At 41.5% G+C, this 25,246-nt stretch overlaps 1 protein-coding gene across 1 annotated transcript in view; it reads right to left on the minus strand.

Moving 5' to 3' along the window:
• Positions 1-25,246, minus strand: part of slc22a13b (solute carrier family 22 member 13b) — an 88,123-nt gene that overhangs the window by 52,946 nt on the left and 9,931 nt on the right. The window contains exons 2-5 of the mRNA XM_042298656.1: positions 7,835-7,938; positions 6,702-6,856; positions 4,601-4,769; positions 3,909-4,029 (exon numbers count right to left, since the gene is read on the minus strand). Coding sequence (XP_042154590.1) covers positions 3,909-4,029; positions 4,601-4,769; positions 6,702-6,856; positions 7,835-7,938 — 549 coding nt within the window. The remainder of the gene's footprint in view (positions 1-3,908; positions 4,030-4,600; positions 4,770-6,701; positions 6,857-7,834; positions 7,939-25,246) is intronic.

The following is a 25,246-nucleotide window of genomic DNA, read 5'->3' on the forward strand; positions in this document are numbered from 1 at the left end:
TTAGCCTTGTTAAAATCCCCAGCTACAATGAATGCAGCCTCAGGATGTGTGGATTCCAGTTTGCAAAGAGTCAAATAAAGTTCGTTCAGAGCCATCGATGTGTCTGCTTGGGGGGGAATATATACGGCTGTGATTATAATCAAAGATAATTCCCTTGGTAGATAATGCGGTCGACATTTGATTGTGAGGAATTCTAAATCAGGTGAACAGAAGGACTTGAGTTCCTGTATGTTGTTGTGACCGACGTCTCGTTAACCATAAAGCATACGCCCCCGCCCCTCTTCTTACCAGAAAGATGTTTGTTTCTGTCGGCGCGATGCGTGGAGAAGCCAGCTGGCTGCACCGACTCCGATAGCGTCTCTCGAGTGAGCCATGTTTCCGTGAAGCAAAGAACGTTACAGTCCCTGATGTCCCTCTGGAATGCTACCCTTGCTCAGATTTCATCAACCTTGTTGTCAAGAGACTGGACGTTGGCGAGTAGTATGCTAGGGAGTGGTGCGCGATGTGCCCGTCTCCGGAGCCTGACCAGAAGACCGCTTCGTTTGCCTCTTTTACGACGTCCTTGTTTTGGGTTGCAGGCTGGGATCCATTCCGTTATCCTGGGTGGAAGGCAGAACACAGGATCCGCTCCGGGAAAGTCATATTCTTGGTCATACTGATGGTGAGTTGACGCTCTTATACTCTTATATTCAGTAGTTCTCCTCGACTGTATGTAATGAAACCTAAGATGACCTGGGGTACCAATGTAAGAAATAACATGTGTGTGTGTGTGTGTGTGTGTGTGTGTGTGTGTGTGTGTGTGTGTGTGTGTGTGTGTGTGTGTGTGTGTGTGTGTGTGTGTGTGTGTGTGTGATTGTGTGTGTGTGTGTGTGTGTGTGTGTGTGTGTGTGTGTGTGTGTCTCATTGTTTTACATTCATGAGGGTTGCCTAATCGCACATATGAAGATTACGAAAGATCTGACTTTTTTAACCTCTACTAACTCCCCATCCCGCATGCGGGAGCGTAATCATCGCCTGAAACTAATTAGCATAACGCAACGGACATAAATATCCCTAGAAAATATTCCTATTCATGAAAATCACAAATGAAATATATTGAGACACAGCTTAGCCTTTTGTTAATCACCCTGTCACCTAAGTTTATCGATAGCCTAGCATAGCATTTTGTCCAGCTAGCAGCAGGTAACTTGGTCACGGAATTCAGAAAAGCAATCAAATTAAATCGTTTACCTTTGATGAGCTTCGGATGTTTTCACTCACGAGACTCCCAGTTAGCTAGCCAAAGTTATTATTATTATTAATTTTGTAGACGAAATAGGCGAAATAGCTCCGTTTGTTCTTCACATTTGGCTGAGAAATCGCCCGGAAATTGCAGTCACGAAAACGGTGAAAAATATTCCAAATTAGCTCCATAATAGACAGAAACATAGCAAACGTTGTTTATAATCAATCCTCAAGGTGTTTTTCAAATATCTATTCGATAATATATCCTTCAGAACAATTAGTTTTTCAGTAGGACCGATTGGAGTAATGGCTCCCTCTGTATTTTACGCGAGAGTCACCCTGGGAGCCATCAGGTGACCACTTACGCAATGTAGCCGCCTATGGCTATTCTTCAACATAAATGCGTAAAACTACGTCACAATGCTGTAGACACCTTGGGGAACACGTAGAAAGCGTAAGCTGGTTGATAGCACATTCACAGCTCAATAGGGACTTATTGGAACGCAGCGCTTTCAAAATATGGGGCACTTCCAGATGGGATTTTTCTCAGGCTTTCGCCTGCAACATCAGTTCTGTTATACTTACAGACAATATCTTTACAGTTTTGGAAACGTTAGAGTGTTTTCTATCCAAAGCTGTCAATTATATGCATATTATAGCATCTTGTCCTGTACAAAATATTCAGTTTAAAACGGGATCGTTTTTTTTTACAAAAATGAAAATACTGCCCCTAGAGTCGCAACAGGTTTTAACCCTTCGAAACAGACCCTATGACACCAATTATGGCACTTCCGGTTGGCACAGGAAGCTAAAAGTAAACACATATCCTCATTGGGGTATGCTTTTACAGAATCCTGAGGTGAATGCAGTGATTTTCATCATTGCAGGTTATGTATATCAAAACACTTTAAAGACACATATAAGGAGAGATGTCATTGTAATCTGTGAGATAAAAAAACTGATTTACTGTTACGGGTTAATGCCACATGGTCAAGGTTAGGCTTGCACAGATAATTACCTCCTGGATGATAGTAGGATAGTGATGATAACCTGGATGTAAGTATGATAGTGATGATAATAACCTGATGGATGTTAGTATGATAGTGATAATAACCTGCTGGGTGTCAGTATGATAGTGATAATAACCTGGATGTTAGTACGATAGTGATGATAACCTGGATGTTAGTATGATAGTGATGATAACCTGAATGTTAGTATGATAGCGATGATAATAACCTGGGTGTTAGTATGATAGTGATGATAACCTGGATGTTAGTATGATAGTGATGATAATAACCTGCTGGATGTTAGTATGATAGTGATGATAACCTGGATGATAATATGACAGTGATGATAACCTGGATGTTAGTATGATAGTGATAATAATATCCTGCTGGATGTTAGTATGATAGTGATAATAGCCTGCTGGATGTTAGTATGATCGTGATGATAATAACCTGCTGGATGTCAGTATGATAGTGATGATAATAACCTCCTGGATGTTAGTATGACAGTGATGATAACCTGGATGTTAGTGATAATAACCTGGATGTTAGTACGATAGTGATAGTAACCTGGATGTGAGTATGATAGTGATAATTACCTGCTGGATGTTAGTACGATAGTGATAATAACCTGCTGGATGTCAGTATGATAGTGATGATAACCTGGATGTTAGTATGATAGTGATAATAACCTGGATGTTAGTATGATAGTGATGATAACCTGGATGTTAGTATGATAGTGATGATAACCTGCTGGATGTAAGTATGATAGTGATGATAACCTTCTGGATGTCAGTATGATAGTGATGATAATAACCTGGATGTCAGTATGATAGTGATAATAACCTTCTGGATGTCAGTATGACAGTGATAATAACCTGGATGTCAGTATGATAGTGATGATAACCTGCTGGATGTCAGTATGACAGTGAAAATAACCTGCTGGATGTCAGTATGATAGTGATGATAACCTGGATGTTAGTACGATAGTGATGATAATAACCTTCTGGATGTTAGTATGATAGCGATGATAATAACCTGCTGGATGTTAGTATGATAGTGATAACCTGCTGGATGCTAGTATGATAGTGATGATAATAACCTCCTGGATGTTAGTATGATAGTGATAATAACCTTCTGGATGTCAGTATGACAGTGATAATAACCTGGATGTTAGCATGATAGTGATGATAACCTGGATGTTAGTATGATAGTGATAATAACCTGCTGGATGTCAGTATGACAGTGATAATAACCTGGATGTTAGTATGATAGTGATGATAACCTGGATGTTAGTATGGTAGTGATAATAACCTGCTGGATGTTAGTATGATAGTGATAATAACCTGCTGGATGTCAGTATGACAGTGATGATAACCTGGATGTTAGTATGATAGTGATAATAACCTGGATGTTAGTATGATAGTGATAATAACCTGCTGGATGTTAGTATGATAGTGATGATAATAACCTGCTTGATGTCAGTATGACAGTGATGATAATCTGGATGTTAGTATGATAGTGCTAATAACCTGGATGTTAGTATTATAGTGATGATAACCTGCTGGATGTTCGTATGATAGTGATGATAACCTGCTGGATGATAGCAATAATAATAACCTGCTGGATGTCAGTATGAAAGTGATGATAACCTGCTGGATGATAGCGATAGTAACTAACCTTGTCCAGCAGGGCTTCAGGGACCTCCCTTCTGTTGACTCTCGCTGCTCTGCGGACCTCCTGGCGAGCCTCCTCCTTTCGGCCCTGGGTCATCAGCCACCGAGCTGACTCTGGGAGGATCCTAACAGATTATCAGGGATGGTTGAGTCAAGGATGGAAAATACAGGGATGAGTCTTTTTTTCTTTTTTTTACCTTTATTTAACTAGGCAAGTCAGTTAAGAACACATTCTTATTTTCAATGACGGCCTAGGAACAGTGGGTTAAACTGCCTGTTCAGGGACAGAACGACAGATTTGTACCTTGTCAGCTCGGGGGTTTGAACTTGCAACCTTCCGGATACTAGTCCAACGCTCTAAACACTAGGCTACCCTGCCGCCCCAAAATAGATGGGTGGAGTAGGCTTCTCTAAAACCAGACTGACGGGTCAGAGGTTAGAGGTAAAAGGGTTGGAGGTTACAGGACAGGGCTGCAGAGGACCAGCTGACAGAGTGACAGGTTAGAGGTCAGGGGACAATACGTTCGAATAGAAAACCCAGAGGAACAAGACAGGGCTGGAGAGGACCAGCTGACAGACTGACAGGTTAGAGGTCAGGGGTCAGTACGTTCGAATAGAATACCCAGAGGAACAAGACAGGGCTGGAGAGGACCAGCTGACAGACTGACAGGTTAGAGGTCAGGGGCCAGAACGTACCAGTAGAATACCCCGAGGAACAGGACAGGGCTGAAGAGGACCAGCTGTAGGATCCTCCAGTCTCTGACCCCGTAGGCGATCCCAGACATCAGCATCAGACCAATGGCATAGAAACAGTGGGAGAAGATGGTGAACAGAGCCCTTTTGTTGTTACCAGTCCACTCAGCACCTGGTTAGAGGTCAGGGGTTAAAGGTCAGTGGTGAACAGAGCCCTCCTGTTGTTACCAGTCCACTCAGCACCTTGTTAGAGGTCAGGGGTTAGAGGTCAGTGGTGAACAGAGCCCTCCTGTTGTTACCAGTCTACTCAGCACCTGGTTAGTTACCTGGAGGATGGAAACACCTACAGTACATGCCAGAGGTGTCTGGCGGCCATGTCAGACATCTAGTATGGTAGTGTGCAACATGAGTCCTAGAGGGCTGCTGGGGTGCAGGATTTTGTTCCAGCCCAGCACTAACACAGGTTATTTCTGGGAAGTAAACAACTATACCTCGCATTTGAAACAAGAAATTTACATACACTCAGGTTGGAGTCATTAAAACTAGTTTTTCAACCACTTCACAAATTTCTTATTAACAAACTATAGTTTTGGCAAACTATAGTTTCTACTTTGTTCATGACACAAGTAATTTGTCCAACAATTGTTTACAGACAGATTATTTCACTTATAATTCACTGTATCACAATTCCAGTGGGTCAGAAGTTTACATACACTAAGTTGACTGTGCCTTTAAACAGCTTGGAAAATCCAAGAAAATGTCATGGGTTTAGGAGCTTCTGATAGGTTTATTGACATCATTTGAGTCAATTTGAGGTGTACCTGTGGATTTATTTAAAGGCCTACCTTCAGACTCAGTGCCTCTTCGCTTGACGTCATGGGAAAATCAAAAGAAATCAGCCAAGACCTCAGAAGAAAAACTTGTAGACCTTCAAAAATGTCTGGTTCAACCTTGGGAGCAATTTCCAAATGCCTGAAGGTGGTACCACATTCACCTGTACAAACAATATTATGCACGTATAAACACCATGGGACCATGGAGCCATCATACCGCTCAGGAAGTATACACGTTCTGTCTCCTAGAGATGAACGTACTTTGGTGCGAAAAGCGCAAATCAATCCCAGAACAACAGCAAAGGACCTTGTGAAGATGCTGGAGGAAACAGGTACAAAAGTATCTATATCCACAGTAAAACAAGTCCTATATCGACATAATCTGAAAGGCCGCTCAGCAAGAAGCCAGACTACGGTTTGCAACTGCACATGGGGACAAAGATTGTACTTTTTGGAGAAATGTCCTCTGGTCTGATGAAACAAAAATAGAACTGTTTGGCCATAATGACCATCGTTATGTTTGGAGGAAAAAGGAGGAGGCTTGCAAGCTGAAGAACACCATCCCAACTGTGAAGCACGGGGGTGGCAGCATCATGTTGTAGGAGTGCTTTTCTGCAGGAGGGCCTGGTGCACTTCATGAAATAGATGGCATCATGAGGAGAGACAATTATGTGGATATATTGAAGCAACATCTCAAGACATCAGTTAAAGCTTTGTCGCAAATGGGTCTTCCAAATGGACATTGACCCCAAGCATATTTCCAAAGTTGTGGCAAAATGGCTTTAGGACAACAAAGTCAAGGTATTGGAGTGGCCATCACAAATCCCTGACCTCAGTCCTATAGAACATTTGTGGGCAGAACTGAAAAAGCGTGTGCAAGCAAGGAGGACTATAAACCTGACTCAGTTACACCAGCTCTGTCAGGAGGAATGGGACAAAATTGTGGGAAGCTTGTGGAAGGCTACCCAAAACGTTTGATCCAAGTCAAACAATTTAAAGGGAATGCTACCAAATAATAATTGAGTGTATGTAACCTTCTGACCCACTGGGAATGTGATGAAATAAATAAATCTGAAATAAATCATTCTCTCTACTATTATTCTGACATTTCACATTCTTAAAATAAAGTGGTGATCCTAACTGACCTAAGACAGGGAATTATTACTAGGATTAAATGTCAGGAATTGTGAACAACTGAGTTTAAATGTATTTGGCTAAGGTGTAGGTAAACTTCCGACTTCACCTGTTGTAGAACATCGCAGTGTACCCACCTAAGACATACGTGTTTATAGCGACGCCTGAGATGGTGGTGCCGACCATGAATCTGAAGGCTATGTAAACATAGATGTTGGGAGAGAAGGCTGCTCCCACGCTGAACAACAGCTGGACGAGCAAAGAGAGGAGGACCACAAAACGCCTACCATACCTGAGGAGACAGGACAGGAAAAAAGAGGAGAAGTGAGGGGGGGAGGAGGAGAGGAGAGGAGAGGAGAAAGGAGAGAAGAGAGGAGAGAGAGCATCATTAACTACCTGTGGAGGAGAGGATAAAGGAAAGGAGGTGAGAGGAGAGGAGACAGGAAAGGAGGGGAGACAGGAAAGGAAGGGAGACAGCCTCATTAACTACCTGTGGATGAGAGGAGACAGGAGAGGAGAGACAGGAGTGGAGAGGAGACAGGAAAGGAGGGGAGACAGCCTCATTAACTACCTGTGGAGGAGAGAACACAGCATGGTGGGCACTGGGTCCTTTTAAACCTGTAACGTCCAATACGACCCAGTGGGCTCGGATAACTGAAATATCTTCTAATAACCTCCAATAAGACCCAGTGGGCTCAGATAACTGAAATATCTGCGATAACTTCTAATAACCTAGAACTAGAATACCTTCTACAATTACAACCTGTGTTTGAATTTCCACAGTGAGACGTGCAATATAATACAGTTGCACTGATTAGATCAACAATCTGAGAGACGCACTGAGGGCATTGGTCTAAAGGTGCCTTAGTTACAACAACAATACATCAGACTAGTGGAGTGATGTCTTTGGCATAACATATTGGCACTTGATTAGGAACATTCATTAACAGACAACTGTATAGAACCCATGTGTCATGTTTAAGAGCCATGAAAACAGACATTAGTCAGAGAAACGCCTAAAGGGTGAGCAGATGTTTCAGAACTCTGACAAGATGAGTCAGTGTTTCCCCAGGGGTGAACAGATGTGTCAGAGCTCTGATAGGATCATTTTGAATGAATAGTCATTGGCTCAATGGAAGTCTATGGGAACAGCTAGCTTGTCATTACGTTAACTCTAGTAGCAATGCACTCCCCCACCACCACACACCCTGCTACCTCTGCCACCACCACTGAAAAAAAATCCCAAGGGAAACACTGGATGGGTCCATACCTGTCTGCCATTGGCCCAAACACCAGAGCACCGATCAGGAGCCCTGCCATGAAGATGGACTGGGACGCCTCGTTCAGACCACTGTTGGCACACACCAAGTTGAACTGAAGAGGATGGGAGGAAGAAGGAAGAGGAGAAGAAAGTAGAGGAGTCAGGGAGAACCATAATAGAGATTGCATAATAAGGACACGGCGTGCTGCAAAAACAGCAGAAAATTGGTTGTACTTGGCAAAATACATTGGAGACATATTTATTATTTGATAAATAATATGTTCTGTTCTTAGAGACATATCTGTTCTGTTCTTGGAGACATATCTGTTCTGTTCCTGGAGACATATCTGTTCTGTTCTTAGAGACATATCTGTTCTGTTCCTGGAGACATATCTGTTCTGTTCTTGGAGACATATCTGTTCTGTTCTTGGAGACATATCTGTTCTGTTCTTAGAGACATATCTGTTCTGTTCTTAGAGACATATCTGTTCTGTTCTTGGAGACATATCTGTTCTGTTCTTAGAGACATATCTGTTCTGTTCCTGGAGACATATCTCTTCTGTTCTTAGAGACATATCTGTTCTGTTCTTGGAGACATATCTGTTCTGTTCTTGGAGACATATCTGTTCTGTTCTTGGAGACATATCTGTTCTGTTCTTGGAGACATATCTGTTCTGTTCTTGGAGACATATCTGTTCTGTTCTTGGAGACATATCTGTTCTGTTCTTGGAGACATATCTGTTCTGTTCCTGGAGACATATCTGTTCTGTTCTTAGAGACATATCTGTTCTGTTCTTAGAGACATATCTGTTCTGTTCCTGGAGACATATCTGTTCTGTTCCTGGAGAAATATCTGTTCTGTTCTTGGAGACATATCTGTTCTGTTCCTGGAGATGTCTGTTGGATTACTGTCATTGATATTCCATTCAACCAGTTCAATGTAACAATTATAGGTTTAGGCTACAACATGATACTAGAATGTTCCTTATACCCATCATGAGGTTGCTACAACCTAGACTATGAATGAAAGTTTACAGCGTAGGTGCACACAGGTCGAGAGACAAATTTGAGAAGACAGACAGTGATACATGGACAGACAGTGACAACCAATACCACCTTGCACACTGTTGCCTGCATCTAGCTGATATCGGGTGTAAACATTAGTCCAACAATTGCAAACAATAGTTTCTATTGGACAAATTCAGGTATGTTTATCCCTGTGTTGTTCCATTTGCTTCCGTTTAAGAAATGTTTTTCAACAGAATCAGCGGAATGAATACACCCCTGATCACGTGTAAACACAGCTCACTTTCATAGCAGCCACGTTGTATTCCTTCTCTCATCTATGCGCTATCTTCCTCTCAACGCTTCCCTTTGCTTGTGGACTTCAACGCACAACACATCAGCTGTATTTGACCAGGTGAAAAAAACCTTTCCAAGCCAAACCGCCGCACACAGCCTATATCGGTGTCAGCATATTAGCTAAAGTAACGTCATAGTTAGCATAGCTAATATAACTAACTTGTTAGTAAACCCCCTTCCTACAGTCATGCAGTAACGTTACAGTGTACAGTTAGTAAGCAGTTACACCGGCGGGTCCCAGTAGCAATACATTTGTAAAACCAAAAGCTTACCTTGACGTGGAAGAGTTCCAGTGTTGTGTTGGAAAGACATCGCCAGCTAGCTAGCATAGCATCCCCCTGTTTGAGCAGGGTATTTCAGTTTGTTTGAACTAGCTAGCTGCATTTGATAGCTAAGTAAGTGAAACTGAAAAATAAATTACTCTCTCTCTCTCTCTATTTCTCCTTCATTTTGAAATAAATGAATTTGTTCAAAACTATTCAACTATTGTCTTTCTCTCTGAGTCAACTACTCACCACATTTTATGCACTGCAGTGCTAGCTAGCTGTAGCTTATGCTTTCAGTACTAGATTCATTCTCTGATCCTTTGATTGGGTGGACAACATGTCAGTTACTGCTTCTAGAGCTCTGATAGACTGGAGGATGTCCTCCGGAAGTTGTCATAATTACTGTGTAAATCTATGGAAGGGGGTAAGAACCATGAGCTTCCTAGGTTTTGTATTGAAGTAAGTCTATCTAGAGGAGGATGGAAGCTAGGTGTCCTCCGGCTACACCATGGTGCTACCCTACAGAGTGCTGTTGAGGCTACTGTAGACCTTCATTGTGAAACAGTGTGTTTTAATCAATTATTTGGTGACGTGATTATATTTAATACAGTTTAATATAAAACAGGTAAACTTTTTAAATGTTTTAAAATGTATTTCTATGAAATTCACTGAGGAGGATGGTCCTCCTCTGAGGAGTCTCCACTGGATTACATGTAGTCTAGACAGTACAGCCTGCCCTACACAGTACATGTCGTCTAGACAGTACAGCCTGCCCTACACAGTACATGTAGTCTAGACAGTCCAGCCTGCCATACACAGTACATGTAGTCTATACAGTAGATGTAGTCTAGACAGTACATGTCGTCTAGACAGTACATGTAGTCTAGACAGTACATGTAGTCTATACAGCACATGAAGTCTAGACAGTACATGTAGTCTAGACAGTACATGTAGTCTATACAGTACATGTAGTCTATACAGTACATGTAGTCTAGACAGTACCGCTTGCCCTACACAGTACATGTAGTCTAGACAGTACATGTAGTCTATACAGTACATGTAGTCTAGACAGTACATGTAGTCTACACAGTACATGTAGTCTTGACAGTACATGTTGTCTAGACAGTACATGTAGTCTAGACAGTACAGCCTGCCTTACACATTACATGTAGTCTAGACAGTACAGCCTGTTCTACACAGTACAAGTAGTCTAGACAGTACAGCCTGCTCTACACAGTACATGTAGTCTAGACAGTACATGTAGTCTAGACAGTACAGCCTGCCCTACACAGTACATGTCGTCTAGACAGTACAGCCTGCCCTACACAGTACATGTAGTCTAGACAGTACAGCCTGCCATACACAGTACATGTAGCCTAGACAGTAAAGCGTGCCATACACAGTACACGTAGTCTATACAGTAGATGTAGTCTATACAGTACATGTAGTCTAGACAGTACATGTCGTCTAGACAGTACATGTAGTCTAGACAGTACATGTAGTCTAGATAGTACATGTAGTCTATACAGTACATGTAGTCTAAACAGTACATGTAGTCTATACAGTACATGTAGTCTATACAGTACATGTAGTCTATACAGTACATGTAGTCTAGACAGTACATGTAGTCTATACAGTACAGCCTGCCATACACAGTACATGTAGTCTATACAGTACATGTTGTGTAGACAGTACATGTAGTCTAGACAGTACAGCCTGCCCTACACAGTACATGTAGTCTAGACAGTACATGTTGTCTAGACAGTACATGTAGTCTAGACAGTACAGCCTGCCATACACAGTACATGTAGTCTATACAGTACATGTTGTCTAGACAGTACATGTCATCTAGACAGTACATGTAGTCTAGACAGTACATGTAGTCTATACAGTACATGTAGTCTATACAGTACATGTAGTCTAGACAGTACAGCCTGCCCTACACAGTACATGTCGTCTAGACAGTACATGTAGTCTATACAGTAGATGTAGTCTATACAGTACATGTAGTCTATACAGTACATGTCGTCTAGACAGTACATGTAGTCTAGATAGTACATGTAGTCTATACAGTACATGTAGTCTATACAGTACATGTAGTCTATACAGTACATGTAGTCTAGACAGTACATGTAGTCTAGACAGTACAGCCTGCCCTACACAGTACATGTAGTCTATACAGTACATGTAGTCTATACAGTGCATGTAGTCTAGACAGTACAGCCTGCCCTACACAGTACATGTCGTCTAGACAGTACATGTAGTCTAAACAGTACATGTAGTCTATACAGTAAATCAAATCAAATCAATCAAATTTTATTTGTCACATACACATGGTTAGCAGATGTTAATGCGAGTGTAGCGAAATGCTTGTGCTTCTAGTTCCGACAATGCAGTAATAACGAACAAGTAATCTAACTAACAATTCCAAAAAAACTACTGTCTTATACACAGTGTAAGGGGATAAAGAATATGTACATATATAGTGATGGTACAGAGCAGCATAGGCAAGATACAGTAGATGATATCAGTACAGTATATACATATGAGATAAGTATGTAAACCAAGTGGCATAGTTAAAGTGGCTAGTGATACATGTATTACATAAGGATGCAGTCGATGATATAGAGTACAGTATCAACGTATGCATATGAGATGAATAATGTAGGGTAAGTAACATTATATAAGGTAGCATTGTTTAAAGTGGCTAGTGATATATTTACATCGTTTCCCATCAATTCCCATGATTAAAGTACATGTAGTCTATACAGTACATGTAGTCTATACAGTACATGTAGTCTAGACAGTACATGTAGTCTATACAGTACAGCCTGCCCTACACAGTACATGTAGTCTAGACAGTACAGCCTGCCATACAGTACATGTAGTCTATACAGTACATGTTGTCTAGACAGTACATGTAGTCTAGACAGTACAACCTGCCCTACACAGTACATGTCGTCTAGACAGTACAGCCTGCCCTACACAGTACATGTAGTCTAGACAGTACAGCCTGCCATACACAGTACATGTAGTCTATACAGTACATGTTGTCTAGACAGTACATGTAGTCTAGACAGTACAGCCTGCCCTACACAGTACATGTAGTCTAGACAGTACATGTTGTCTAGACAGTACATGTAGTCTAGACAGTACATGTACACAGTACATGTAGTCTAGACAGTACAGCCTGCCATACACAGTACATGTAGTCTAGTACATGTACAGTACATGTAGTCTAGACAGTACAGCCTACACAGTACATGTAGTCTAGACAGTACAGCCTGCCATATACAGTACATGTAGTCTATACAGTACATGTAGTCTAGACAGTACATGTAGTCCTGCCCTACACAGTACATGTAGTCTAGACAGTACAGCCTGCCCTACACAGTACATGTACATGTAGTCTAGACAGTACAGCCTGCCCTACACAGTACATGTCGTCTAGACAGTACATGTAGTCCATACAGTACATGTAGTCTATACAGTAGATGTAGTCTATACAGTACATGTAGTCTATACAGTACATGTCGTCTAGACAGTACAGCCTGTCCTACACAGTACATGTAGTCTAGACAGTACATGTAGTCTAGACAGTACAGCCTGCCATACACAGTACATGTAGTTTAGACAGTATCAAATTTCCAAATCAAATCAAATTTATTTATATAGCCCTTCGTACATCAGCTGATATCTCAAAGTGCTGTACAGAAACCCAGCCTAAAACCCCAAACAGCAAGCAATGCAGGTGTAGAAGCACGGTGGCTAGGAAAAACTCCCTAGAAAGGCCAAAACCTAGGAAGAAACCTAGAGAGGAACCAGGCTATGTGGGGTGGCCAGTCCTCTTCTGGCTGTGCCGGGTGGAGAGAGTACATGCCTGCCCTACACAGTACATGTAGTCTAGACAGTACAGCCTGCCATACACAGTACATGTAGTCTAGACAGTACATGTTGTCTAGAAAGTACATGTAGTCTAGACAGTACATGTAGTCTATACAGTACATGTAGTCTATACAGTACATGTTGTCTAGACAGTACAGCCTGCCCTACACAGTACATGTAGTCTATACAGTACATGTAGTCTAGACAGTACATGTAGTCTAGACAGTACAGCCTGCCCTACACAGTACATGTAGTCTAGACAGTACATGTTGTCTAGACGGTACATGTAGTCTAGACAGTACATGTAGTCTATACAGTACATGTAGTCTAGACAGTACATGTAGTCTACACAGTACATGTAGTCTAGACAGTACATGTAGTCTAGACAGTACAGCCTGCCTTACACATTACATGTAGTCTAGACAGTACAGCCTGCTCTACACAGTACAAGTAGTCTAGACAGTACAGCCTGCTCTACACAGTACATGTAGTCTAGACAGTACAGCCTGCCCGACACAGTACATGTCGTCTAGACAGTACAGCCTGCCCTACACAGTACATGTAGTCTAGACAGTACATGTCGTCTAGACAGTACATGTAGTCTAGACAGTACATGTAGTCTAGACAGTACAACCTGCCCTACACAGTACATGTAGTCTAGACAGTACAGCCTGCCCTACACCGTACATGTCGTCTAGACAGTACATGTAGTCTATACCGTAGATGTAGTCTAAACAGTACATGTAGTCTATACTGTACATGTCGTCTAGACAGTACATGTAGTCTAGACAGTACATGTAGTCTAGACAGTACAGCCTGCCTTACACATTACATGTAGTCTAGACAGTACATGTAGTCTAGACAGTACAGCCTGCTCTACACAGTACATGTAGTCTATCCAGTACAGCCTGCCCGACACAGTACATGTCGTCTAGACAGTACATGTAGTCTATACAGTACATGTAGTCTATACAGTACATGTCGTCTAGACAGTACATGTAGTCTAGATAGTACATGTAGTCTATACAGTACATGTAGTCTATACATTACATGTAGTCTATACAGTACATGTAGTCTAGACAGTACATGTAGTCTTGACAGTACAGCCTGCCCTACACAGTACATGTAGTCTAGACAGTACAGCCTGCCCTACACACATGTACATGTAGTCATGTAGTCTAGACAGTACATGTACATGTAGTCTATACAGTACATGTAGTCTAGTACATGTACATACATGTAGTCTAGACAGTACATGTAGTCTAGACAGTACAGCCTGCCCTACACAGTACATGTAGTCTAGACAGTACAGCCTGCCCTACACAGTACATGTCGTCTAGACAGTACAGCCTGCCCTACACAGTACATGTAGTCTAGACAGTACATGTAGTCTATACAGTACATGTAGTCTATACAGTACATGTAGTCTAGACAGTACAGCCTTCCCTACACAGTACATGTTGTCTAGACAGTACATGTAGTACATGTAGTCTATACAGTACATGTAGTCTATACAGTACATGTAGTCTAGACAGTACATGTACATGTCTACAGTACATGTAGTCTATCCAGTACATGTAGTCTAGACAGTACATGTAGTCTAGACAGTACAGCCTGCCCCACACAGTACATGTAGTCTAGACAGTACATCCTGCCCTACACAGTACATGTAGTCTAGACAGTACATGCCTACATGTAGTCTATACATGTAGTCTACACAGTACATGTAGTCTATACAGTACATGTAGTCTAGTCTACAGTACATGTAGTCTAGACAGTACATGTAGTCTATACAGTACCCAGTACAGTACAGTACATGTCTAGTACATGTAGTCTAGACAGTACATGTAGTCTAGTCTACAGTACATGTAGTCTATACAGTACATGTAGTCTATAGTACATGTAGTCTAGACAGTACATGTAGTCTAGTACATCTAGACAGTACATGTAGTCTAGACAGTACAGCCTGCCCTACACAGTACATGTAGTCTAGACAGTACATGTAGTCTAGACAGTACAGCCTGCCCTACACAGTACATGTAGTCTAGACAGTACATGTAGTCATAGTCTACAGTACATGTAGTCTAGACAGTACATGTAGTCATAGTCTACAGTACATGTAGTCTATACAGTACATGTAGTCTAGACAGTACATGTAGTCTAGACAGTACATGTACAGTACATGTAGTCTAGACAGTACATGTAGTACATGTAGTCTAGACAGTACATGTAGCTATACAGTACATGTAGTCTAGACAGTACATGTAGTCTATACAGTACATGTAGTCTAGTCTAGTACAGTACATGTAGTCTAGTACATGTAGTCTAGACAGTACATGTAGTCTAGACAGTACATGTAGTCTAGACAGTACAGCCTGTCTACACAGTACATGTAGTCTAGACAGTACATGCCTACACAGTACATGTAGTCTAGACAGTACAGCCTGCCCTACACAGTACATGTAGTCTAGACAGTACATGCCTCTACACAGTACATGTAGTCTAGACAGTACATGTACAGTAGTCTAGACAGTACATGTAGTCTAGACAGTACATGTCTAGTCATAGTCTAGACAGTACAGCCTGCCCTACACAGTACATGTAGACAGTACATGTAGTACATGTAGTCTAGACAGTACAGCCTGCCCTACACAGTACATGTAGTCTAGACAGTACATGTAGTCTACAGTAGTCCATGTAGTCTAGACACAGTACAGCCTGACAGTACAGCCTGCACAGTACATGTAGTCTAGACAGTACATGTAGTCTATACAGTACATGTAGTCTAGACAGTACATGTAGTCTAGACAGTACATGTAGTCTATACAGTACATGTAGTCTATACAGTACATGTAGTCTAGACAGTACATGTAGTCTAGACAGTACAGCCTGCCCTACACAGTACATGTGTCTAGTCATACAGTACATGTAGTCTAGACAGTACATGTAGTCTAGACAGTACAGCCTGCCCTACACAGTACATGTAGTCTAGACAGTACATGTACAGTACATGTAGTCTATACAGTACATGTACATGTAGTCTAGACAGTACATGTAGTCTAGACAGTACATGTAGTCTATACAGTACATGTTGTCTAGACAGTACATGTAGTCTAGACAGTACAGCCTGCCCTACACAGTACATGTAGTCTAGACAGTACATGTTGTCTAGACAGTATATGTAGTCTAGACAGTACAGCCTGCCCTACACCGTACATGTAGTCTATCCAGTACATGTTGTCTAGACAGTACATGTAGTCTAGACAGTACATGTAGTCTAGACAGTACAGCCTGCCCTACACAGTACATGTAGTCTAGACAGTACATGTTGTCTAGACAGTACATGTAGTCTATACAGTACATGTAGTCTATACAGTACATGTAGTCTAGACAGTACATGTTGTCTAGAAAGTACATGTAGTCTAGACAGTACAGCCTAACCTACACAGTACATGTAGTCTATACAGTACATGATGTCTAGACAGTACAGCCTGCCCTACACCGTACATGTAGTCTATACAGTACAGCCTGTCCTATACAGTACATGTAGTCTATACAGTACATGTAGTCTATACAGTACATGTAGTCTATACAGTACATGTAGTCTAGACAGTACATGTAGTCTATGACAGTACATGTAGTCTAGTACATGTAGTCTAGCCCTACAGTACATGTAGTCTAGACAGTACAGCCTGCCCCACACAGTACATGTAGTCTAGACAGTACATGTGCCCTACACAGTACATGTAGTCTAGACAGTACAGCCTGCCCTACACAGTACATGTAGTCTAGACAGTACAGCATGCCCTACACAGTACATGTAGTCTAGACAGTACATGTAGTCTAGACAGCACAGCCTGCCCTACACAGTACATGTAGTCTAGACAGTACATCTCGTCTAGATAGTACATGTAGTCGAGATAGTACATGTAGTCTATACAGTACATGTAGTCTATACAGTACATGTAGTCTATACAGTACATGTAGTCTAGACAGTACATGTAGTCTAGACAGTACATGTAGTCTAGACAGTACAGCCTGCCCTACACAGTACATGTAGTCTAGACAGTACAGCCTGCCCTACACAGTACATGTAGTCTAGACAGTACAGCCTGCCATACACAGTACATGTAGTCTAGACAGTACATGTTGTCTAGACAGTACATGTAGTCTAGACAGTACATGTAGTCTATACAGTACATGTAGTCTATACAGTACATGTAGTCTACACAGTACATCTCGTCTAGATAGTACATGTAGTCGAGATAGTACATGTAGTCTAGACAGTACATGTAGTCTTGACAGTACAGCCTGCCCTACACAGTACATGTAGTCTAGACAGTACATGTTGTCTAGACGGTACATGTAGTCTAGACAGTACATGTAGTCTATACAGTACATGTAGTCTAGACAGTACATGTTGTCTAGACAGTACATGTAGTCTATACAGTACATGTAGTCTAGACAGTACATGTAGTCTAGACAGTACAGCCTGCCTTACACAGTACATGTAGTCTAGACAGTACATGCCTGCTCTAGTACACAGTACATGTAGTCTAGACAGTACAGCCTGCTCTACACAGTACATGTAGTCTAGACAGTACATGTAGTCTAGACAGTACAGCCTGCCCTACACAGTACATGTAGTCTAGACAGTACAGCCTGCCCTACACAGTACATGTAGTCTAGACAGTACAGCCTGCCCTACACAGTACATGTAGTCTAGACAGTACATGTAGTCTAGACAGTACAGCCTGCCCTACACAGTACATGTAGTCTAGACATAACAGCCTTCCCTACACCGTACATGTCGTCTAGACAGTACATGTAGTCTATACAGTAGATGTAGTCTATACAGTACATGTAGTCTATACTGTACATGTCGTCTAGACAGTACATGTAGTCTAGACAGTACATGTAGTCTAGACAGTACAGCCTGCCTACACAGTACATGTAGTCTAGACAGTACAGCCTGCCCTACACAGTACATGTCGTCTAGACAGTACATCCTGCCCTACACAGTACATGTAGTCTAGACAGTACAGCCTGCCATACACAGTACATGTAGTCTATACAGTACATGTAGTCTAGACAGTACATGTAGTCTATACAGTACATGTAGTCTATACAGTACATGTAGTCTAGACAGTACATGTAGTCTAGACAGTACATGTAGTCTAGACAGTACAGCCTGCCCTACACAGTACATGTAGTCTAGACAGTACAGCCTGCCATACACAGTACATGTAGTCTATACAGTACATGTAGTCTAGTACAGTACATGTAGTCTAGACAGTACATGTAGTCTAGACAGTACAGCCTGCCCGACACAGTACATGTCGTCTAGACAGTACAGCCTGCCCTACACAGTACATGTAGTCTAGACAGTACAGCCTGCCCTACAGTACATGTAGTCATGTAGTCTAGACAGTACATGTAGTCTAGACAGTACAGCCTGCAGTATGTACTAGACAGTACATGTAGTCTAGACAGTACAGCCTACACAGTACATGTAGTCTAGACAGTACAGTACATGCCTACACAGTACATGTAGTCTAGACAGTACATGTAGTCTAGACAGTACAGCCTGCCCGACACAGTACATGTAGTCTAGACAGTACAGCCTGCCCTACACAGTACATGTAGTCTAGACAGTACATGCCTGCCTACACAGTACATGTAGTCTAGACAGTACATGTAGTCTAGACAGTACATGCCTGTCTACATGTACAGTACATGTCGTCTAGACAGTACATGTAGTCTAGACAGTACATGTAGTCTATACAGTACATGTAGTCTATACAGTACATGTAGTCTATACAGTACATGTAGTCTAGACAGTACATGTAGTCTTGACAGTACAGCCTGCCCTACACAGTACATGTAGTCTATACAGTACATGTAGTCTATACAGTGCATGTAGTCTAGACAGTACAGCCTGCCCTACACAGTACATGTCGTCTAGACAGTACATGTAGTCTATACAGTACATGTAGTCTATACAGTACATGTAGTCTATACAGTACATGTAGTCTAGACAGTACATGTAGTCTAGACAGTACATGTAGTCTATACAGTACATGTAGTCTAGACAGTACATGTAGTCTAGACAGTACATGTAGTCTATACAGTACATGTAGTCTATACAGTACATGTAGTCTATACAGTACATGTAGTCTAGACAGTACTGTAGTCTACACAGTACATGTAGTCTAGACAGTACAGCCTGCCCTACACAGTACATGTAGTCTAGACAGTACAGCCTGCCCTACACAGTACATGTCGTCTAGACAGTACATGTAGTCTAAACAGTACATGTAGTCTAGACAGTACATGTAGTCTAGACAGTACATGTAGTCTATACAGTACATGTAGTCTATACAGTACATGTAGTCTAGACAGTACATGTAGTCTATACAGTAGATGTAGTCTATACAGTACATGTAGTCTATACAGTACATGTCGTCTAGACAGTACATGTAGTCTAGACAGTACATGTAGTCTATCCAGTACATGTAGTCTAGACAGTACATGTAGTCTAGACAGTACAGCCTGCCCTACACAGTACATGTAGTCTAGACAGTACATCCTGCCAGTACATGTAGTCTAGACAGTACACAGTACATGTAGTCTAGACAGTACAGTACATGTACACACAGTACATGTAGTCTACAGTACATGTAGTCTATACAGTACATGTAGTCTAGACAGTACATGTAGTCTAGACAGTACATGTAGTCTACACAGTACATGTAGTCTAGACAGTACATGTAGTCATACAGTACATGTACATGTAGTCTACATGTAGTACATGTACATGTAGTCTAGACAGTACATGTAGTCTATACAGTACATGTAGTCTAGACAGTACATGTAGTCATGTAGTCTAGACAGTACAGTACACAGTACATGCCTGCCAGCCTGCCCTACACAGTACATGTAGTCTAGACAGTACAGCCTGCCATACACAGTACATGTAGTCTATGTAGTCTAGACAGTACATGTAGTCATAGTCTACAGTACATGTAGTCTAGACAGTACATGTAGTCTATACAGTACATGTAGTCTAGACAGTACATGTAGTCTCAGTACATGTACACAGTACATGTAGTCTAGACAGTACATGTAGTCTGCAGCCTGCCCTACACAGTACATGTAGTCTAGACAGTACAGCCTGCTCTACACAGTACAAGTAGTCTAGACAGTACAGCCTGCTCTACACAGTACATGTAGTCTAGACAGTACAGCCTGCCCGACACAGTACATGTCGTCTAGACAGTACAGCCTGCCCTACACAGTACATGTAGTCTAGACAGTACATGTAGTCTAGACAGTACATGTAGTCTATACAGTACATGTAGTCTAGACAGTACATGTAGCCTAGACAGTACAACCTGCCCTACACAGTACATGTCGTCTAGACAGTACATGTTGTCTAGACAGTACATGTAGTACATGTAGTCTAGACAGTACACATGTAGTCTAGACAGTACATGTAGTCTACAGTACATGTAGTCTATGTAGTCTAGTACATGTAGTCTAGACAGTACATGTAGTCTAGACAGTACATGTCTGTACATGTAGTCTACAGTACATGTAGTCTAGACAGTACAGTACTGCCCTACACAGTACATGTAGTCTAGACAGTACAGTATACAGTACATGTAGTCTAGACAGTACATGTAGTGTCTAGACAGTACATGTAGTCTAGACAGTACAGCCTGCCCTACACAGTACATGTACAGTACATGTAGTCTAGACAGTACATGTAGTCTAGACAGTACAGCCTGCCTACACAGTACATGTAGTCTAGACAGTACATGTAGTCTAGTACATGTAGTCTATACAGTACATGTAGTCTACATGTAGTCTAGACAGTACATGTAGTCTAGACAGTACATGTAGTCTAGACAGTACAGCCTGCCCTACACAGTACATGTAGTCTAGACAGTACATGCCCTACACAGTACATGTAGTCTAGACAGTACATGTAGTCATAGTCAGTACATGTAGTCTATACAGTACATGTAGTCTAGACAGTACATGTAGTCTACACAGTACATGTAGTCTAGTACAGTACATGTAGTCTAGACAGTACAGCCTGCCCTACACAGTACATGTAGTCTAGACAGTACAGCCTGTCTACACAGTACATGTAGTCTAGACAGTACAGCCTACATGTAGTCTACACAGTACATGTAGTCTAGACAGTACATGTACACAGTACATGTAGTCAGACAGTACTGCCTACACAGTACATGTAGTCTAGACAGTACATGTAGTCTACACAGTACATGTAGTCTAGACAGTACATGTAGTCTAGACAGTACATGTAGTCTAGACAGTACATGTAGTCTAGACAGTACATGTAGTCTACACAGTACATGTAGTCTAGACAGTACATGTAGTCTAGTACATGTAGTCTAGACAGTACAGCCTGCCCTACACAGTACATGTAGTCTAGACAGTACATGTAGTCTAGACAGTACATGTAGTCTATACAGTACATGTAGTCTAGACAGTACATGTAGTACATGTAGTCTAGACAGTACATGCCAGTGCCTGCCTACACACACATGTAGTCTAGACAGTACATGTACATGTCTAGACAGTACACAGTGTAGTCTAGACAGTACATGTAGTCTAGACAGTACATGTAGTCCTACAGTACATGTAGTCTAGACAGTACAGCCTGTACACAGTACATGTAGTCTAGACAGTACATGTAGTCTAGACAGTACATGTAGTCTATACAGTACATGTAGTCTAGACAGTACAGTGTAGTCTACATGTAGTCTAGTACATGTAGACAGTACAAGTAGTCTAGACAGTACAGCCTGCTCTACACAGTACATGTAGTCTAGACAGTACAGCCTGCCCGACACAGTACATGTCGTCTAGACAGTACAGCCTGCCCTACACAGTACATGTAGTCTAGACAGTACATGTAGTCTAGACAGTACATGTAGTCTATACAGTACATGTAGTCTAGACAGTACATGTAGCCTAGACAGTACATGTTGTCTAGACGGTACATGTAGTCTAGACAGTACATGTAGTCTATACAGTACATGTAGTCTAGACAGTACATGTAGTCTACACAGTACATGTAGTCTAGTAGTCTACAGTACATGTAGTCTAGACAGTACAGTGCCCTACACAGTACATGTAGTCTAGATACATGTAGTCTAGACAGTACATGTAGTCTAGACAGTACAGTACAGCTGCCCTACACAGTACATGTAGTCTAGACAGTACATGTAGTCTACACAGTACATGTAGTCTATACAGTACATGTAGTCTAGACAGTACATGTAGTCTAGACAGTACATGTAGTCTAGACAGTACATGTAGTCTATACAGTACATGTAGTCTATACAGTACATGTAGTCTAGACAGTACATGCCTGTCTACACAGTACATGTAGTCTAGACAGTACATGTAGTCTATACAGTAGTAGTCTATACAGTACATGTAGTCTATACAGTACATGTAGTCTAGATCTGTAGTCTAGACAGTACATGTAGTCTAGACAGTACATGTAGTCTAGACAGTACAGCCTACAGCCCTACACAGTACATGTAGTCTATACAGTACATGTAGTCTAGACAGTACATGTAGTCTAGACAGTACAGCCTGCCCTACACAGTACATGTAGTCTAGACAGTACAGCCTGCCCTACACAGTACATGTAGTCTAGACAGTACAGCATGTAGTCTACACAGTACATGTAGTCTAGACAGTACATGTAGTCTAGACAGTACATGTAGTCTAGACAGTACAGCCTGCCCTACACAGTACCTGTAGTCTAGACCGTACAGCCTGCCATACACAGTACATGTAGTCTAGACAGTACATGTAGTCTAGACAGTACATGTAGTCTATACAGTACATGTAGTCTATACAGTACATGTAGTCTATACAGTACATGTAGTCTAGACAGTACATGTAGTCTATACAGTACATGTAGTCTAGACAGTACATGTAGTCTTGACAGTACAGCCTGCCCTACACAGTACATGTAGTCTATACAGTAAATGTAGTCTATACAGTGCATGTAGTCTAGACAGTACAGCCTGCCCTACACAGTACATGTCGTCTAGACAGTACATGTAGTCTATACAGTACATGTAGTCTATACAGTAGATGTAGTCTATACAGTACATGTAGTCTATACAGTACATGTAGTCTAGACAGTACATGTAGTCTATACAGTACATGTAGTCTAGACAGTACATGTAGTCTAGACAGTACAGCCTGCCCCACACAGTACATGTCGTCTAGACAGTACATCCTGCCCTACACAGTACATGTAGTCTAGACAGTACAGCCTGCCATACACAGTACATGTAGTCTATACAGTACATGTAGTCTATACAGTACATGTAGTCTATACAGTACATGTAGTCTAGACAGTACATGTAGTCTATACAGTAGATGTAGTCTATACCGTACATGTAGTCTATACTGTACATGTCGTCTAGACAGTACATGTAGTCTAGACAGTACATGTAGTCTATCCAGTACATGTAGTCTACACAGTACATGCCTGTCTAGACAGTACAGCCTGCCATACATAGTAGATGTAGTCTAGACAGTACATGTAGTCTAGACAGTACATGTAGTCTAGACAGTACATGTAGTCTAGACCGTACAGCCTGCCATACATAGTACATGTAGTCTATACAGTAGATGTAGTCTAGACAGTACATGTCGTCTAGACAGTACATGTAGTCTAGACAGTACATGTAGTCTATACAGTACATGTAGTCTAGACAGTACATGTAGTCTAGACAGTACATGTAGTCTATACAGTACATGTAGTCTATACAGTACATGTTGTCTAGACAGTACATGTAGTCTATACAGTACATGTAGTCTAGACAGTACATGTAGTCTAGACAGTACAGCCTGCCCTACACAGTACATGTAGTCTAGACAGTACATGTTGTCTAGACAGTACATGTAGTCTAGACAGTACAGCCTGCCCTACACAGTACATGTAGTCTAGACAGTACAGCCTGCCATACACAGTACATGTAGTCTATACAGTACATGTAGTCTAGACAGTACATGTAGTCTAGACAGTACATGTAGTCTAGACAGTACATGTAGTCTATACAGTACATGTAGTCTATACAGTACATGTAGTCTAGACAGTACAGCCTGCCCTACACAGTACATGTAGTCTAGACAGTACATGTAGTCTATACAGTACATGTAGTCTATACAGTACATGTAGTCTATACAGTACATGTAGTCTAGACAGTACATGTAGTCTAGACAGTACATGTAGTCTAGACAGTACATGTAGTCTAGACAGTACATGTAGTCTATACAGTACATGTAGTCTAGACAGTACATGTAGTCTATACAGTACATGTAGTCTATACAGTACATGTAGTCTATACAGTACATGTCGTCTAGACAGTACATGTAGTCTAGACAGTACATGTAGTCTACACAGTACATGTAGTCTAGACAGTACATGTAGTCTACCAGTATGTACAGTACATGTAGTCTAGTACAGTAGTCTAGACAGTACATGTAGTCTACACAGTACATGTAGTCTAGACAGTACATGTAGTCTGTAGTCTAGACAGTACAGTACATGTAGTCTATACAGTACATGTAGTCTATACAGTACATGTAGTCTATACAGTACATGTAGTCTAGACAGTACATGTAGTCTATACAGTACATGTAGTCTAGACAGTACAGCCTGCCATACACAGTACATGTAGTCTATACAGTACATGTAGTCTATACAGTACATGTAGTCTATACAGTACATGTAGTCTAGACAGTACAGCCTGCCCTACACAGTACATGTAGTCTAGACAGTACATGTAGTCTATACTGTAGATGTAGTCTAAACAGTACATGTAGTCTATACTGTACATGTCGT

The sequence above is a fragment of the Oncorhynchus tshawytscha genome, linkage group LG16, assembly GCF_018296145.1.
Source record: "Oncorhynchus tshawytscha isolate Ot180627B linkage group LG16, Otsh_v2.0, whole genome shotgun sequence".
NCBI classification, from domain to species: Eukaryota; Metazoa; Chordata; class Actinopteri; order Salmoniformes; family Salmonidae; genus Oncorhynchus; species Oncorhynchus tshawytscha.